We start from the raw sequence: 19,373 nt of genomic DNA, 5'->3' as shown, positions 1-19,373 counted from the left end.
CTAAAAGCTACGAAACATCTCTGACGGAAGTTAAAAATCTAAGTAAGTGGTATATAACCTCATACGTATATATATATGAGATATATAACCCTTATATGTATAAGAGCTATATAACCATATACATATTAGACATATAACCATACATATATGAAATAGATAATCTCATTGATCAGAGGATTCAATATTGGTAAGATGTCAATTCTCCCCATGTTGATTTTGAGGTTGAACGCAATCCCAAACAAAATTCTACCAGGCTTCTTTGTAAAAATTGGCAAGCAGCTTCCAAAGTTTATATGTAAATACAAAGGACCCAGAACCACCAACACAACTTGAAATAGCAAAACAAAGTTGGCGAAATCACCCTAACTTACTTTAAGCCTTATCGTAGAGCTGTAACGATCCCAGTGTGTGACTGGCAAAAGGACAGATCAACGGATCACAGTAGAGTGTCCAGAAAGAGACACTTTTATGATACATTGAACCTTTTAAAAGGAGTCAAGGTGGTTCACTGGGGAAAGTATATTCTTTTCAATAAATGACACTGGACCAGTCAGTCATCCATAAGAAAAAAACACATGAATCTCCACCTTTGTCTTACATGATAGAGAAAAATTAACCCAAAATGCATCCTAGGCCTAAATGTAAGCACAAAAATTATAAAACTACTGGCAGAAAATCTTAGTAACTGTGTGTTTCGTAAGCATTTCTTAAATATAATGTGAAAAAGCATGAGAAATATTTAAAAGGAAAAAGCTACATTTGACTTCATAACATTGAAAATGTTTGGTCTTTAAAAGATACTATTGAGCCTGGAGCAGCGGCTCACACCTGGAATTCCAGCACTTTGGGAGGCCAAGGCAGGGGGATCGCTTGAGGCCAGGAGTTTGAGACCAACCTGGGCAACAAAGTGAGACCCTGTCTGCATAAGAACTTTAAAAAGTTAGTAGCTGTGGTGGCACATGCCTACAGTCCCAGCTACTTGGGAGGCTGAGGTGGGAGTATCCTTGGAGACCAGGAATTCCAGGTTGCAGCGAGCTACGTTTACGCCACTGCACTCCAGCCTGAGCACAGTGCAGGGGCCCAGTCTCAAAACAACAACAACAACAACAACAACAAAACTACAAAATAAATGAAAAGGAAAGCCACCAACTAGAGAATATATGTGTAAAACAAATAGCTATGTAACCAGAATATACAAAGAACTTTTACAACTCAGTAAGATGACAAACAGCCCAATTTTACAACAGGTGAAACATTTGAAAAGATATGTCACCAAAGATGTTCCCTGGATGCCAATGAAACATGTAAAAAGATACTCAACATCACTGGTCATTAGGAAATGAAAGTTAAAACCACAGCAAGATACCACACACACCTCTGAGACTGGCTCACATGAAAATGACGGACCATGTCAAGTGTTGATGAGTTAGTCGCTTTCTTAAATAGTTAAAAATATACACCCGACCGGGCGCGGTGGCTCATGCCTGTAATCCCAGCACTTTGGGAGGCCGAGGCGGGTGGATCACAAGGTCAGGAGATCGAGACCACGGTGAAACCCCGTCTCTACTAAAAATACAAAAAAGTAGCCGGGCGCGGTGGCGGGCGCCTGTAGTTCCAGCTACTCAGGGGGCTGAGGCAGGAGAATGGCGGGAACCCGGGAGGCGGAGCTTGCAGTGAGCTGAGATCGCGCCACCGCACTCCAGCCTGGGCGACCGAGACTCTGTCTCAAAAAAAAAAAAAATGTGTGTATATATATATACACACACATATATACACATACATATATATATACACACACACCCCCACCACATTATCCAGCCATTCTATTCCTAGGTATTTACCCATGAAGAAAGGAAATATAAGTCCCTACAAAGACTTTTATACAGAGTCCACCAGCACACGAGTGGATAAACAGACTGCGATGCGTCCATACAATGGGATACGGCTCAGCAATGAAAAAGGGATGAATTACGTGCCACAGACTGGACGACTCTCAAATGTGGAGTGATGGGAGCCAAACAATAAAAACCACACACTGTATAATTCCACTGACAGCAAGCCCCAGAAAACGCCAACCGTCTACACTGACAAGACAGACCAGGGGTCCCGTCCAGAGCTAGGAGCAGCGGAGGAGGGGCCAGCGACGGGCACGAGAAGCCTTTTGGGGGTGACGGATGTGCCTGCTGTCTCAATTGTGGTGATGGTCCCGTGGCACACACCCATGTCCAGATTGGTCAAATCGTACATTTTAAACAAGGCCGTCTACTCTATGCTAATTATACCTCAACATAGCTGACTTTTTGTTTGAGTGAGCAGAATAAATAAAACTGAGGCTATAGCGGTTCCTGGCTGAGGCCCCTCCTTCGCAATTAGTGCGCCTCTGGTGGGCACGGGGCCCTTTACACCTGCTTCCCCAGCACCTCTTTTCCTGCCCCCACCAGGGGAGGAGGCATCGTCCACCAACACCCTTTTGCCCTCTTGGCCATTGGCTCTGGACTGAGAACCTTCGTGCCAAACATCCCCACACCCTCGGCACAGCCCCGGGACCTGCGGTCCTGATGTGACCTGATTTTTACACATGAAGAAACTGAGGTGCAGAGAGGATTGGTGATGTGTGTGGACCCATTGGGAAGCCTCGGGAGTCTGGATCCCCCCACATCCTGGAGTTTCTCCAGCAAGGTCTGGGAGTCTTTCTACAATCCCAGGCTCCAGGGCCATGAAGAGCCACAGCAGGCACAGCGACAGCGTCTGAGGCCCACCCCAAGCTAGGGGGCCCCACGCCGCAGCTCGATGCTGGCCTTTCACAGGAGGGGTGCAGAGGCCTCCAAAGGCTGCTGACTGGCCCCCAAACCCCCTTAGCTGATGTCTATGCGAGGATCGGCCACAGGACCCGGGCCTCAGTGCCTCTGACAGGGGCTCCATGAAAACTGGGGAGAAACTACAAATTCTTACAAACTCCCGGGAAGACAGGCAGTTTTCCTAAGGTTCTAGAACTCCTAAGTGGTCTAACAGATGTCCTCATTTAAAAAGAACACCCAAAACACCTGAGCCTGAAATGAAGAAAGCAAACTTGAGCAGAAGGGCTTTCTGGGAACGTTCAGAGTATCTTAACGGTGGGGACAAAGCCCTGCTCACAAGCATCCTGAAAACGGCGTCCCCATGGCTTTGTCCTCAATCTCAGGCTTTTGTAGCCATGGCCAGGTCCAGGGACCTGGCTGGGTGGGCAACACTGAGAACTGACCAGCGAACAGGGCCCAGCTCAGTCCCTCCCCGGAGGACAGCAGCCACCCCCAACCCTCCCTAGCCAGTTTCAGAAAATCGTCAGTGAGAAGAGACACAGGCGCCGCTAAAGAAAGCTAAAATGAAATAAAGACGCCAGCCCTTCCCCCAGGTTCCCCACCAAATGCTGCTCTCAATGCACAAATTATTCTCAGCACATGGTGCTCGGAAACTGACCAGATCATCGCCCCGCCAGGAAAAGGGGCTGGCCTGAGCCTCTCGGCACACACTTGACATTTTGTTCTCATCCAGGCTTCCCATGCTGACAGTTTCTGGATTAAATGTGCAAATGGAACGCGGCCCCAAGGGGGTCTCTCTCCCTGCCTGTCCGAGGTCCAGGGCTGGGTGTGCACGTGTGCATGTGTGCATGCAGGCACGTGTCTGAGCCTGAACGTGAGCACACACGTGAGTGTGTCCACATGGGTACCTGTGTGTGCATGTGTCCACACGCCCATCCGTGCACCCATGTCTGTGCGTGTGTGCCCGTGCATCGTCTTCTCCATCAGGCATCTGGGCTGGACATGAGTGTTTTCCAACCCGCAACTTCAACTACCTTGACCATGACCAAGTCTGGAAACCTCACCACCAGCTCACGGCCGCCCAGGACTTTCCTCAGCCCAACAGGGGTTGGCTCCACCTAAAAATCCGAATGCAGTCCCCTCACAGCAAGTCCCCAGGCTGCGCTCTCTCCTCCCATTGCCATCCTAAAGGGCATGAAGCTGCGAGGTCCAGAATACACCTTCCCAAGTGGCCAGGAGTCAAGACTGCATATTTGGGGAGGAGACTATTGTCCCCAATTGCCAGGGTCCTAAAGACACCTGAAGTGAACATCCACTCCTCCTGAGGCCAGCTGGAGCCAACCTTGGGGTTGACAGCATCTCCCATAAGCTACTGAGGAGGCTGCTGGCAGCCCCTGGCCCCAGGTATCCCACCAGGCATCCCTGTTGGTTACAGTTTTATACCTGGGAGACAGAAAATCTTGTGGGAAGAGCTGTCTAGGCCTGGCCCTGAACAGGGGGCTGGGGTCCGAGGTGCTCGAGCCACAGCTCCTGACCCCATGAGGCCACACCGAGCCCTGTCCCCCCACCTGCAAAGTCACACGATGACACACTTCAATGGTCCATGGCCAGGACCTCTGGTTTTCGCTCTGTGTGACCTGGGAAGCCCAAGAATGTGATTAGAACTCATCTGAATGTAATGCCCTAGGAGGTTCCCCTGGCACCTGCCCAGCCCCCTCCCCAGGCTGCTGCCCAGTATCAGAGGAGACCTCAGGCTACCTCCTCGTCCAGGGACACAGTGGGTGGACCCCATTGTGCAGCACCCCATGGCCAGTGGGCCCCACAGGGCGGATCCTATTATCCCCCAACGACTTCCCTGGCAGCCCCCTGGGAGCCCCATGTGCAGTGCTGGTGCCAGCTCCCCCACGCCTGCCTGTGCCCGGCCTGCTCAGCCCGTCCCGTTGTGTTGTGTCAGCTGCTGCCCTGCGCTTCAAGCGAGGCTCTCCAGCTGGCCAGGGTCAGATGTGAAAACAAGGACCTAACCCAACCCGGCCCCCCGGCTCCCCTGCACCAGAGACCCCCACCGAACGTGGCGCTCACTGATGAGGCTCTTTCCAGCCCTCAGGCAGAACATAAAGGAAACACCTGTCCCCACGGCCGCACACTCTAATCCCACTAAACCCGAATGGAGAAGCCCGGGGGCCCTGCAGCAGGCGCACCCCCCACCAAGGTCTGACTTTTGTCCCGGACTATGGGGAAGGCGGGAGAGAAAACACGGGAACTGGCCTGGGAGAGCTGGAAAGCCGTGGCCACTCTTCACCAGGGATACAGCTTCCAACCAGACCCAGGGCTGCCGAGAGCAGAGCACCATGGCGGTGTGGGGGCCTCCAACAGCCTGGGTGCCTCAGGGTCCCCCTACTCCTGTCCTTGTGCAGTCACCACCTTCCAGGGGCTGGGGGCTCCCGCTCCAGTAAGACCCTTCCTCCCGACACAGAGCCCCTGCCCGGGCTGAGCCCCAACCCTGGCAGAGCCCACAGGCGCCCTGCTCGGCCCCAACTGCGCCTGCCCCCAAACCCAGGCCGCTGGCTCTCTCATTACCAACCTGGAGCTAAATCATCACAGTTTCTAAAAAGAGGAGAAAGAGAAGCGAGTGCGGTAGGGGGAGTTAGAGAGACCACCCAGACACCTGGCACTGGGGAGAGACCTGGAGGCCACGTGTGCCATGCACGCCAGGCACTGGGGGTGGTGGGGAGTGCTGGCTGCCGGGCAGGCACCTGACTGCGTTTGGCTTCTTGGTTCCTCCTGCTCCAGAGAGAGATCGGCCCATCCCAGCCCCGCTTTCCTTCCCACCAGCCTTTCCCAGGGGCTTCTGGAAAGGCAGGATGAGGGACGCTCCCTACGGCCGGCACAGCCATCGGTTCGGCCCCCAGGCTGCCGCGGTGGAGTCTGTACAGGGTCACATGCTTGTGGGGCCTCTCACCAGGGTTCCGCAAAGATGTCAGGTATTGTCTAAGATGCCAGCGCCTGCCTAGCACAAGCCTGTTCCTCTAGTCACTCAGTGCTCTGGAAAGATCGCACTCCTGTGGCTTGAAAACAGGGAAGACGATGGAATGAGCCAACAGGGCCCCAGACTCTCCCGGCACAGCAGGTGGGAGCTTCTACCTGGCCATATGGGGTCTTTCTGGGGCCCAAGAAGACTTGCTCCCAGGCACAAGCCAGATCCCCATCCCCTTTTCCTCCAGGGAGCGCACCTGGCAGATCTGGAGGAGTTCTGATGGAGGCGCAATGGGGAACAGGCACCTTGACCTCCAGAGGGACCACAGGCTGCAGACAGGACATTGTGCACTCATGCCACGGCTGCCCTACCCCTGGCCGGAGCACCATGGGCTAACAGTGCCTCCCTTGAAGCCCCAGGTTCCTCAAACCCAGGTGGGGCTCACTGCCTTCCCTCTGCACAGCCTCCCTGGAGGAAAGACGTGGACTGGCGGTTCCCAGGTTCCGGCCCGGGGGTGTCAACCCCATTCTCACAAACCACTTGGACAGAATCGGGTTACTGTCCAAGTTACTTTTTGGGAAGGTTTAAAAAATCTTGCAGTTTCCTCTACCTCCTGCCCCGGGCCCCTCACCGCCCCCCCACCCCACCCCATCTTGTTCTGAACGAACTTGATATATATGACAATTCTGGCCTGCAAAAGATAACGTGAGGCCCGGCTGTGGGCTGCACAGAGGAAGTCTTTGTTAAAGAAAACGATTCACCGTAGGGCCCCTGCACACACAAGGCCCCGTGTGCTCGGGGAAAGTTCCGGTTCCAGCCCAGGATTCCTATGTACTCGGGAACATTCCGGTTCCAGCCCAGGATTCCCACTTTCACGACTCTCCCGCGAGCAGATTTTGCATGAAGGAATGTCAGCTGTCCTCCGCCCAAGCAGCTGCCTTCAGACAGGAACGCAGCCAACCCAAACCCTGTCGACCGCGGTCCTGGGACAGGGGACCCGGCTGGGGCATAAACGATGTCCACTGTGCTGGAGACAGCCTGCCTGCTGCCTCTGCCCTGGGCCCCACAGAGGGGCCTGTGAGCCCTCCAACTCCTCCACACAACATCGCTGGGGCCAGGGGACTGTCTTCAAGCCTCCATGTCCACCACCTTTCCCTGCCCAAGAGAGAGACCATGAAGGGAAGGCCAGGCAGGGCTGCTCCAGGTCAAAGAAGCCGAAATCGTGTGACAGCCACATGCAATGAGGAAAAACCAGTCACACACACTGGGATGAGTGATGAGCCTTGAATGCAGGCTGTGAAATGGACAGCAGTGTCTTGAGAGTCAGACACCCTGGCTAAGTTGAAGGTCCTCATTCCAGAGGATAGACACAGGCTTTATAGGGAGAAAGGATCACACTGTCTCCAACTCACTCTCAAATGACTCAGGATAAAAACAAAGCAGGCTGGGTGCCGTGGCTCACGCCTATAATTTCAGCACTTTGGGTTGGCTGAGGTGGGAGGATTGTTTGAGTTCAGGAGTTCAAGACCAGCGTGGGTAACATGGCAAAACCCCATCTCTACAAAAAATACAAAAATTAGCTGGACATGATGGCACGCACCCACAGTCCCAGCTGCTCAGGAGGCTGAAGTGGGAACACTTGAGCCCGGGAGGCCAAGGCTGCAGTGAGCCGTGAATACACCACTACACTCCAACCTGGGTAACACAGCAAGACCCACTCTCTCTCTCAAAAATAAATAAATAAATAAATAAATAAATAAATAAATAAATAAAAATTTTAAAAACTAACAACAAAAAAGTCGGGCGTGGTGGCTCAAGCCTGTAATCCCAGCACTTTAGGAGGCCGAGGTGGGTGGATCATGAGGTCAGGAGTTCGAGACCATCCTGGCTAATACGGTGAAACCTCATCTCTACTAAAAAATACAAAAAAATTAGCCAGGCGAGGTGGCGGGCACCTGTAGTCCCAGGGGCCCAGCTGAGCACCCCTGCTGCCCTGCCCTGAGCCTGAGCTCCCATCACAGGCAGTGAGCAGGCTGGCCTTCCTTCAGCAGCCCCTGGCACCACGTGGCCTGTGCATGGGGCTAGGTGGCTGGGGACAGCAGCGGGTATGCTAAGCAGAGCATGTGGCCAGTGAGGCTGGACCAAGGCTGTCCCGGGGAAGCAGAGCCACTGGGTCTTCGTGCCATGTCCTGTGGGCCTCAGGCTCTGAGACTGTGGCTTCAGCAGCACCCCTGCCCCCCAGCTGTGCATCCCACACCCTGAAGCAGAGCACTCGAAGCAGGGCGCCCATCACAAGCACAGGCTGCCTCCGGGGAGCAGCAACGCCGTGGTTCCTCTCCTAAACAGCCCCCAAAGCAAGGCTGATCCTACGCCCAGCAAAGCGGCCTCAGAAAAGGAGACATTTTGATGGATTCCCAGAGGCAGGGGGCCTGGTCCAGGGTCTTCAGGGGGCACCAGTCACCTGGCCGCCCTCTCTCAGGCGCAGAGTGGGTGACAGAGATGCTTTTAGGAAGCTCTATGGCCAGCCCATGAGAGAGACGCCACAGGGCTCTGCAAGGCCGTGAGGGAGTTGCACAGGACTTCCCAGGACGAGGAGCTCCTGACAGGTGGGGATTTCAACAGCTTCAGAGTCACTACAGGGGAAAGCAGGAAGGACTGGTATCCGGTGGTCCTCAGTGACCAACACCGGGCTCTGGAGAGTCAGCCAAGTCACTTCTCCTGTCCCCACAGGGCAGTGGCTTCAAGTTCTGCCTGGTGGATTCTGAGCCTTTGTTCTTGGAACTCTTGCCAGGACATCAGGGGTCGACCCTGACCCTGGAGGAGCCTTGGCAGCTGAAGCTCAGCCCACCTGGGTGCCTCCAACTGCCCCAGACACTCGGGCCTGCCCTGTTCCCCCTGCCCCTGGTCCACGTTCACCTTCGCTACCCCTGCCTGCCCAAAGCCTACAGGCCAGTGTCCAGCTCCAGCATCCTTCCACCCTGAACAGGCCCCGAGAGCCTCTGTCTCCCTGAGGTGGGCTCCAGGCAGGGTCTCAGGACAGATGAGTGAGAAGTTCCTCCTACAGGCTCATGGGGCAGTGACCTCAAGTCTGGCTGTGCAGAGCTGCAGGCCACCCTGTGCCATGGGGGCTGTGCAGAGGGAAGGCCCACATCTGTCAAGTCCTCTGTCAAGTCCTAGTTCCAGGGTCTCAGGGCAGACAGGAACCAGGGCTCCGGCCCACACATACACAGGGCCCTGCAGTGAGGATCCCAGGGGTGCAGAATCCAAGTCCAGTTCTGCCTTTCATGAGCCCATGGTCTGCTTGCACATAGATCCTGGCACACAGTAGGTGCTTAATAAAGATTTGCTGGCTGAACAAATGCAGGCGGAAAGAACCCTGCCAGGGAGCTGACGACTGTGTTCTGAAGCCTCAGAGTGGCCTGGGCGGTGGGGACCGGTCTTGGCTGGGTAGCTCCTGAGTGACAGGGACAAAAAGGCAAGTGAGCCCACAACCCCACAGAGGGACACAACGCTTCCCAGAGCACCCTGCAGCCCTGAGGAGGGAGTGGGTACCCCCGTCCCTGGGCAACTAGTCTAGTGGGGAGTTGCCCCTGAAGCAAGTGTGCAGGACGGGGCTTTGCCAGACCCATAGGAGCTCACCAGGCAGAGTGAGGCAGGCAGGGAGGAAGAGAACCCCTAGCGGGCGGCAGCTGCAGAGGGAATCAGACCTCGCGGTGGGTTGAGGAAAATCCTGAGTCACCCACTGGTTCCCCAATGCGGGCGAAGGTGCCTCCACTTCTGCGTCTTTTCCCGGCAGCAGCAGTAAGGGCGCTGCGGGAAACCGCCTGAGGCCCTGCGCAGAGCAGGCTTCTCATCACAGCAGCTGCGGGTCCCAGGTGGAAAACACCAGGTGAGGACCTGCGGGCCTGCGGGCGCCCTGAGCAAGTGGAGGCCAGAGCGCTGAGGACAGGACCCGACTTTGTTCCACAGAGAGGGGCCCACCCAGGGCCGTCACGGAGGCCCAGAGACTCTCCACAGGGTCTCACTTTGCTGCTGGGAGGGAAACTGAGGCCTTGCTCTGTGCTGGAAGGGAAACTGAGGCCTCGCTCTGTGCTGGGAGGGAAACTGAGGCCTCACTCTGTGCTGAAGGGACAGCAGAAACCCAGGCAGTGAAGGCTCCAGCTGGCGGGAGGGGTGGGCCACCGGGCGGGGTGGAGGGAGCCTCAGCAGAGGGGAGGAAGCCGCAGCGATGACCTCATCCCCTAGGCCTCCGGGGCTGCCGCTCACGGGGTTTTTTAACCACAGGCATTGCAGGACAATTCCCTGGTATGTTCCCCACCAAAGGCGCGGACGAGCCATGTTTGTGTTGTGCTTTTGAGTGCCTCTCTCTTTGTGTGGGGTTTGACAAAAGCCGTGATCCTGGAGACAAAAGCCAGGCCTTCACCTGGGCCAGGGCAGGGTCTCCTCCTGCGGAGAGCAGGGGGGCCGTTTCTGGCAGCAGCCGGCCTCAGCAAGAAACAGGAGAGCCACCCAAACCGGGAACTCCTTCCCAAGCAAGAACACGCAAAGCACACACAACACAGGCACATGTGTATGTCTGTGCGCACAGAGCTACTGACAAGCACACACACGTACACAGTACACACATGCACATGTGTACCACTTCCACAGACGTGGGCACACAGATGTGCACACGCATGTACGTACACACGTGCACACACAGCCCCCTCTGAATTCAGAAACTAGGCTGGGGCCCTCTTTGCAGCCCAGGAAGTGGCTCTCCTCCCTGGGAGGCCATGAGCAAATCTCCCTGCCCAGCAGATTTCCGACGTGCTGTTCACGTGCTGTTCACGGTGTGGGCCGGACCCCAGCTGAGACCAGATTCCTCCCGAAATGGCTTTTTCAGGCCCACCGCATATCCCTGGTTCAGCAGAATGCCTAATCCCTCCGAGGCCGCGCTGGGGTTTCCTTAGCCATGCTGAGATAACAGCTTTCTGGCACTGCAAAGCAGGGCGGACCAAAAGAAACGAGAAAACAGGGGCTCCCTGGGAACACGCCGCTTTGATCAACTTTTTCCCCAACATTTAAACACCGTGCTCCCGGAATCCCTCACGCGGGTCCTGCACCCGGCGGGCCCCTCCTGGGTTCCCCAAGGCTGTGGTTTGGGCTCCCCGCGCTCAGCACTCCTTGGCGGGGGCCAGCAGCTCCGGAGTTGCATGTAACCCGAGCGCCCTCTGGCGTCTGCAGGCGTCCCCGCCGCCTGGCCCCAGGGGCTGCAAACACCTTTGCTTCTTGTGCCTCCCCCCAGTGCCTCCAACCGACCTTCCTGCAACCCTGCACAGCCCCCCTCTGCTGGACTCAAAAACCCAACAGCCGTCCTCACTCCTCCAGGCCTGAAGCCTCAGGAACCTGCTGTCAGCCCCTTCCCCAGGAAGTCCCCAACTTCTGCCTGTGCTCTGAGCCCCGCCGCTCAGCACCTGCCCTGCGCCTGCCCTGTGCCTACCCTGCGCCTGCCCTGCGCCTGCTGTCCACTGGAAGCTGTGAGCCCTGGGAGGGGTCCCTGCCTGCCCTGCCAGCACCTGCTTACCTCCTTCTCACTGTGCCCCCCCACCTGAGCGCCCCTTCCTCCAAGCAAGTGGTCACTGTCCCTGCAGATACCCCCCACCCAGAGCCTATGCCTCGGTCTCGGCTCTGCTTTTGATGTGTCTGTACACCTGCCTCTCAAGGCCAGGCCCACGGCTGTCTCACTCTCTGCTGTGCCCCCAATGTGCCCTCCATGGCCATGACTGAGTGACAGCTGGACCCTCAAATCCCCTTGAAGGATTTGACTCCACGAGGCCAGTGCTTCGAGAGACTGCTGGGAAGTGTGGCGAGGCAAGTGGGAGGGCGTCTCCCACCCCTCCACCATGCAGGGGCAGCTGAAACCAGGAGCACATACCAAGCTGGGGTGTCCTCGTCGGGCAACTCTGGCCTATGGACTGGATGCAGGGAGGGACATGCACAGCCAGGAAGCGCCATGTGGAGCCTGTGGGGTTAGCGCGGCCACGGGGTCCCGCCCTCAGGGAGTGTGGAATGGCCTGAGGCAGACAGATGCTTGTGAGCCTCCCAGAGCCCCACCAACCCAGAACAGGGCAGGTCGGCGGGGATGCTGCGCAGGATGGCCCCAAGCAGAGGCCTGAAACGTGACAAGAGGCTGAGTGCTGACACTCCTGAGGACAGCCAGGCCCAGGGCAGAGGGCATGTGAAGGCCCTGGAGCAGCCAGGAATGTCCAAGGCTTGGCCTGGAGTGAGTGAGCCCAGGCTGGAGGAGGTGGAGAGGGGAGGGTTACAGGTGACGGACCTGAACGTGGCACCTTGGGGAGTGTACCCTAAACGTCACAGGGAGCTTCTGGAATGATCAGATTTTTGTCTTAGAAAGTCCTCCCCAGCTGCTGTGTGCAGGGTCGCCTGGTGAGACGCGAGGTGTGGCAGGGGAGGCAGCGGGCATGAGAGAAGGAGGGACAAGGGAGGCGGCCAGGGTCTCTGCCTTCCAAGCAGCGGAAAAGGCAGAGGGGACTGCAAAGGGGACTGCAGCAGAAAGGGGGCTCTCTGCTTGGGGCTGCGGGCTGCTTCTCTGCCATCCCACCCCAGCCTGGAGGAGAGGGAGCTGCAGGGCAGTGAAAGGCCTGGTTCCCGCTGACCAGGGGTCTGTGGCCACAGTTCAGCAAATAGCCACCAGGTGGCGCACAGACCCCACGGATGCGTGGACAGTGGGCAGGGCTGCCGGGATGAGGACCATCCTGGAGGCTTCCCTGGGGGCACAGCTCAGCACTGTGCCTTGAAATCTAGGGTCTGCCCTCCTGCCTGGGCAGGGCTGCATCCTAGGGAGCAACCCTACCTGGTCTGCTCCTTGCCCCTGTCCCCTGCCTGGTTTAGATGCCACACGGGGGCCCTTGGGTGCTGTTGGTGATTCTAGGGCTGCAGACGGGCACGTGGAGCCCAGGGTGCATCTAATTCTTGAGCTGTAGACGGGTGCATGGAGCCCAGGGAATGTCTAATTCTCGAGCTGTAGATGGGCACGTGGAGCCCAGGGCACATCTGAAGGTCCCTGCAGGTTGGGCCTGGGTGCAGGCTTCTCCAGGCTTTGCCCTCCCAGCTGCCTGGGAGATAGCTACCTAGGAAGTCAGGACCTGAACTTGGATGCCGTGGTGCTGACAGGCCTGGCTGGGCAGGGGCACCCGGTGGGCTCACGTTAGCACCGGGGCTCCATTTAAAACCAAGCAAGTCCCAGACCACGTCGGGGGCGACGGGCTAACCACCCAGATCCAAGTTAGTATGTGAGGGACAGGACAGACAGGATCTCACGTCTCACACACAGCACAGGCATGAACACACATACATACACATAGGTACACACAGCAACATGTATCTATACATAAATACACACAACGCAGCCATACATAAACACACAACACATGCTCACAGGTGCACAGTACAATGTGCCTATATGTGGCCACATTCACACATGTGTACATGCTCAGATACACACATGCACACATGTACACACATTGAAACAGCCAACCATGCATGAAAGTCCCCACGTGCTCATGTGTACGCATGCTTACATAGTCAGATACAGATGCACACTTAAGCACACAGTTCACCCATACACACACACATGCGTGTACACACAGCCACACGTGTACACATTCCCATGCATATGGGCACACACATACACACATGTACACACACCTGCAGAGGTACAAAGGGCCTCACACGGAGACCCTCCAGGGCAATGTTTGGCAGTCCGGCTCTCACAGCCTGGGAACCACTGGCATCCTTGGCCCCAAGCCCTCCAGGGACAACTACCAGGTCAGGGACCCCCCCCCTACAGACCCAGCCCCCATGGCAGAACCAGCAAAGGACATCCCATGCCCACTCCTGAAGTTGAGCCAACCCTGTCAGTTGGCGAGGGCAGAACGTCCTCCTGCTAGTCACAGCCAGAGACTTGGCTGGGTGCTCACCTGAGAACCGAGTCTGTGGTAGGTGCGGAGGACTTGGGGATCCTGGACAGGTGCCGTGGGAACCCCATAAAACATGGGGCCCGTGCTGCCAAGGCTACTGGACATTGCCCTGTGGGGGAAGGATGGCCCCACCCCAACCAAGATGGCACAAGATGACACATACACCCCACTTCACTGGCGCAGTGCAAAAGTCTGAACAAAGTATGAGGGTAGAGTGTGATGGGACATGAACCTCAAATGCCAGGACCAAGGGAGTTTGTTCCCAGAAGGCAAGGCAGGCCCCTCACCGACAGGAGCACCTCACAGAAGCAGGAAAGACCCCTGACCAGAATCCACATGGTCACCGTAAAACCACACCAGACATCGGACCTGAAGGACCCTTCCTAAGCGCGGGAGGTGCACACCCCCCGCCCAGCAGCCAACCCGCCCACGGAAGCCAGGAGGGCCCAGCTGGCCACAGGCACCACCCCCAGCTCTGGACAGACCCAAGCAGCAATCTGCCCTCCTGGGCATCCCTTATCTGGAAACGCAAAAGAATGCAAAGGATAGAGGGAAAAACTTCTACGACCAGTCATGAGAGGTGGCGGGGCCACAGGCCACAGCAGAAATTAACAGCTTTCACAGATGCCAGCAAAGTGCCTGGAAACCACGATAGACTAGAGACTCCCTATGTGATGGGAACAATAACAACTTATTCTCATCAATATTATTATCATCAGGAATACACTTAACAAAAACTGCCTGAAATATACATAATGAAACCATAAAACGCTGCCCATAGACACACACCGCGCTCCTGGAGACCACCGAGATGTCGGTCTCCCCCAGTTCATTCACCCACTGCCATTGGGTGTCTTCCCGGGACTGGATAAGGTGATGGCAACATTCACTGGGAAAAGCAAGGCTGCAAGCGCCACCAGGAAACCCCCCAAAAAGAAGGCCCCACCGAGGCACAAAGTGGCATCATGCAGTTGACTTTAGTACTGGGAGAACCAAGTCCGTAGGGCCCCGGTAAAGGAAAAGTCCAGCAGACCAGTGGGACAGAATAGAAAAACCCCCCAAAAAACCCCAAAGCAGACCCTTCCTACTGCCTCTGGACCTCTGGTTTACAGAGAAGACGGCCCCTCCAGCCAGGCAGGACAGATGGACTGTGGAAAACATGGCACTGGGAGAACTGGGAAGCACAGCAGGCCTGTGCCTCACACCACTTAACCAGGAAACTCCCAGCCACCATGGAGCACACACAGTGAACCTGGTGAGGGCTGGAGGAAACCACAGGTGAATTCCTCCAGCTATGGCTCAAGGTCCAAAAGCAACGAAGGAAAGCTAACATGGACTCCCTAGAAATGGGATGGATTCCACCGCCGAGGCCATCATGAGAGGACTCTAGACCCTGGCGGGACAGGCTTCCCTGGCCAGGAAGACACAGCACAGCACTGAAAAGCAGCAAGAATGGGTGCAGCACACCAACATGGCACAAGTATACATATGTAGCAAACCTGCACGTTGTGCACATGTACCCTACAACTTGAAGTTTAATAATAATAAATAAATTAAAAAAAAAAAAAAAAAAAAAAAAAAAAAGAAAAGCAGCAAGAACCCAGCCCAGAGCTGCCTGTGCGTGCCAGGACCTGAGTCGTGACTCTCTTTCTTTGCAGATACTGGAAATATTCCACGACAAGACAGGAAAACACGAAAGCCCAGCCATGGAGAGGTGCTGGACCCAGTCCTGCTGGAATCCTGTTGCCCACGGCCCACATTCAGGTGGCTTATGTGGGGACCCTGTGGGCGCCAGACACAGCTGGCTCCCTGCACCCTGCCTTCCGGGCAGCCTCACGGCCAGATCAACTTTGGGGTTTTCCACCAGGCTATGAGCCTGCCCTGCCCTGCTCTCAGCACCTGCCTGGCACAAATGGCACCAACACCGCTCAGGCCAATGGAAGGGACCATCCAGGTGCCTGGGGTGAGGGCTGCTGCTGGGACACCAGCAGGGCCCGTGTGCCAGTCATAACCCAGGGGCAGGTGTCACCCAGATCCCAGGGACACTGCGCATGAAGGCTCAGGCAGGCCCCTGCCGGCCACAACGCCAGCTCTACCCTCCCTCCTCCTTCCTTCCTTCCAGCCCAGCTTGGAAGCCCCTCCTCCAGGAAGTCCTTTCAGACCACCAGCTCCAGGCTCCTCTCAGTCCTTGGCCCCCTCACCTGTGGCACATACATCCCGAGTCACTTGGCAAGTGTGGGGTCTGGGGAGGTGCCCCTGTATCAGGGCAGGGCCAACGTGTGGGCAAGGGGCCGGGGGCAGCTCTGCCCCACCTTATGGGGCCCAGCGCCGGGGAGATGCCAGCCTCCAGGGCAGCCGTGACATCCAGCCACGCCCTCAGATGCTACATACCATCCAGAAGAGGGTCCCCGTGGCCAGGGCGGCATACTGCTCGATGGTGGACAGCACGCTGAAGATGAGGCAGACCAGGACGATGAGGAAGCTGTAAGACAGGGACACGGTGGTCAGTGCCATGGCTTCCGCCCACCCCATAGATGCACCCAGCAAGTGGAGGGGCCTCGGCCTCCGCCCCGCCCCTGGGTAGGACTAGACAGTGCTATGGAAACCCAGTCGTCTGTTAGCTGGTGAGCACACACTTGAGGTAGGTCCCCACGAGGGATGCTGTCCCGCCACGGGAAGGGACAAAGCACCAACAGGTGCCGCCACGTGGACAGGCCCTGGAAACACGGTGCCAAGGCCAGACACAGACAGGTGACCACCTGCTGACCACCTGCAGTGTGGCTACGCCTTGGGCAGCCAGAGCCACAGAAACAGAAAGCAGGCTGGTGGCTGCCCCTAGGCGGCCCTGCTACGGGCACGGGGTTTTCTTTTGGGGCCATTAAACATTCTGGATGTGGATGGTGGTGACGGCTACACAACTCCGAACGTCCTAGAGCCACAGGGGGCCCACTTTCCATAAGTGAACTGCGGCATGTAATCAAGTCTCCGCAAAGCTGATTTTACAAATCACTTCCAGAGGCCGGGCGCGGTGGCTCACGCCTGTAATCCCAGCACTTTGGGAGGCCAAGGTGGGCGGATCACAAGGTCAGGAGATCGAGACCACAGTGAAACCCCGTCTCTACTAAAAATACAAAAAATTAGCCGGGTGCGGCGGCGGGCGCCTGTAGTCCCAGCTGCTCGGGAGGCTGAGGCAGGAGAATGGCATGATCCCAGGAGACGGAGCTTGCAGTGAGCCAAGATCGCACCACTGCACTCCAGCCAGGGTGACAGAGCGAGACTCCGTCTCAAAGAAAAACAAAAAAAACCAAATCACTTCCAGAGAGCAGTCAACAGCCCCCTGTCCAGAAGTTCAGGGCCCAGGGCAGGGGTGCTGGTGGTCACAGCACAGAGGCCAGCCCACCAGGTGGGGGTCCCGATACCTGCACCAAGTATCTGCTTCCCAGAGGAGCCTCGAGGCTGCAGGCTGTGGGCAGGTCTCCTCCAGTTTCACTTCCTCCTCCCCAAGGCCCGGAGGCCGAGCCACAGAACTCATGAAAAGGAAGGTGCACAGAGCCCCACCCAGGGGCAAACGTTCTGCACTGTGGGCACGCAGAGAACAGACGGGCGGCCCACTCTGATCCAGGGAACCATAAAGATAAGGAGCTGCTGCCTCTGCAAACGTGCCCTCCAGGGCCCGCCCGGCCTTCCTCCCGCCTCTGGGGAGATTCCCGTGGGCTCCGGAGACTCCAAGGACCCCCATGGATCCTCAGCGACAGGAGAGCCAGGAAGTGGCCACACAGCCCTGAGGGCCCAGGGAGACACAGAGAAAGCCACACACAGACCCTGAGGGCCCTGGCATAGATCCTCCGCCCGGCATAGGGTGCCCCAGGCCCCCTCCACTCCCTGAGATCCTGCCATCCCAAGTGGCTTCTAACCTGTCCCAGGGCAGCCAGAAGGCCCCTGCATTGCCTCTCACCCAGCCTCCAGAACTCAGCCCCACCCGGAACCCATCCTCTTCCACCTGTCTGGATGTGGACGGCCCAGCCCACCCTCCCCAGGCCCCTGGAGCCCACAACAAACAGGCCACCTCCCAGCACAGCCTGCCTTGGCTCATCCTCCCGCCGCACAGAGGTTTCAGGGGGAGGTGGGGCGGGGGGCTCTGCACTCCCCTCCCCAACAAGCTCCTGTGGGCAGGGCAATCCTTTCCTGGCCTCTGGCAGCCCCGCCCAAAGACCCTTGATGGCTCACTCCACCAACGACCCTGCTCAGGCCCCCTTCCTGGGCTCCTCCCTCCCCATAGCCATAGTCCCACTGCTGGTACTGGGGCCAAAACCTGCAGCTACCATTTCCTCAGTCATCTGCCTCGCAACACCCCGTCCCTCCCACACTGGTCAGCTCTGCAGGTAGAGAGCCAGCCCGTCTGCACCCTGCCCATCCATCCTCATCTCCCCCTGACCACGGTGCCCACCTCCACCCTTGGCATTCCCAGCCCACATACCCAGCCAGTCAGTGAACCCTCAATGTCACACCCCAGTATTACACCGCAGTGGCCCCAGACCACCCCAGCTCCTCCCGGACCCCAGTGTTACACCGCAGTGGCCCCAGACCACCCCAGCTCCTCCCGGCCCTTGTTGCCAGTCCTGAGTATGCCTGGCCCAGCCCACCTCAGGGCCCGTGCACCTGCTGCTGCCCAGCCTAAAAGCCCAGCTTCAGGGTCCTACCAACGGGCCCTGTCTCATGGGCAGAGGCCAGCTCTGATGTCTGACCCTGGCCCCCACAACACCCCAACTGTGTCCTCTATACTCAAGTATCACCGCTGGGACCAGAGTCTGCTGTCCGCCCCCTAGACCATGAGCACCCCAAGAGTGGGGCTGTGGGCTGCAGTCCATGCCCAGGATGCGGCCTGGTGCACAGTAGGTGACCAGTCCCATGACACTTCCTTCATTTAATCTCTAAGCCCCAATGCTGCTGCTTCACCCCCTTCACCATGACCCTTCCTCTGCTCCCTGAGGTTACTCCCTCACTGGGACATTCGACCCAAAGCACAAGTCTGATCAGCCATGTGGTTCCAGGAGCACCTGGAAGGCTGGCATGCAGCCCAGCCTTTCCCTGGGCTTCAGTCTCCCTGACCCCCGCCGGCCCAAAGCTCTGGCTGCATAAGCTGCCTGGCATTTGCCAATGTGGTGCTTCCAGCTGGGGACCCTCTCTGCACCCCCACCCTCCACACTGCTTTGGCTCTGAGGACTCTTCCTGGCCAGCTTGGACAGGATGCCCCGGCCTTGCCAGGCTCCCTCCGGGTGCTCCCACACTGACCACTCCTGCCCTCATCTGTCTCTGGGACCAAAATCCACACGGTGCTGGCACGGGGTGGGTGGGTGCAGAGTAATTAGTTCAACAGACACAGCTGGAGCCTCTGGGCCAACCCTGTGGGGAGCCCTCCATAGGGTGACTCTGTGGATCTCATAGGGATACAAGCAAAGATCGGTTGGAAGGGTGAGTGCCCATCTGCATTGGGCACCATTCCGGGCACTGGGAATGGGCTCAGACTGGCCCAACTTGCACAGAGCATGCTGCCCACTGCCAGAGCAGGGTTCCCTCCAGGTTCTTAGAAGAGCCGTTGCACCAAGCCGCAGGCCCTGG

General features: G+C 57.2%; 1 protein-coding gene across 4 annotated transcripts in view; it reads right to left on the bottom strand.

The window, feature by feature from the left end:
* Nucleotides 1-19,373, bottom strand: part of KCNQ1 (potassium voltage-gated channel subfamily Q member 1) — a 395,418-nt gene that overhangs the window by 294,617 nt on the left and 81,428 nt on the right. For all 4 annotated transcript variants that reach the window (XM_037998840.2, XM_008008132.3, XM_073007231.1 and 1 more), the window contains exon 2: nt 16,146-16,236. In XM_037998840.2, the coding sequence (XP_037854768.1) occupies nt 16,146-16,236 (91 nt within the window). The remainder of the gene's footprint in view (nt 1-16,145; nt 16,237-19,373) is intronic.

This window comes from Chlorocebus sabaeus, chromosome 1 (assembly GCF_047675955.1).
Source record: "Chlorocebus sabaeus isolate Y175 chromosome 1, mChlSab1.0.hap1, whole genome shotgun sequence".
Taxonomy (NCBI): Eukaryota; Metazoa; Chordata; class Mammalia; order Primates; family Cercopithecidae; genus Chlorocebus; species Chlorocebus sabaeus.
Note: the sequence above shows the minus strand (reverse complement) of the source record. Positions and strands in the feature narration are given on the sequence as shown.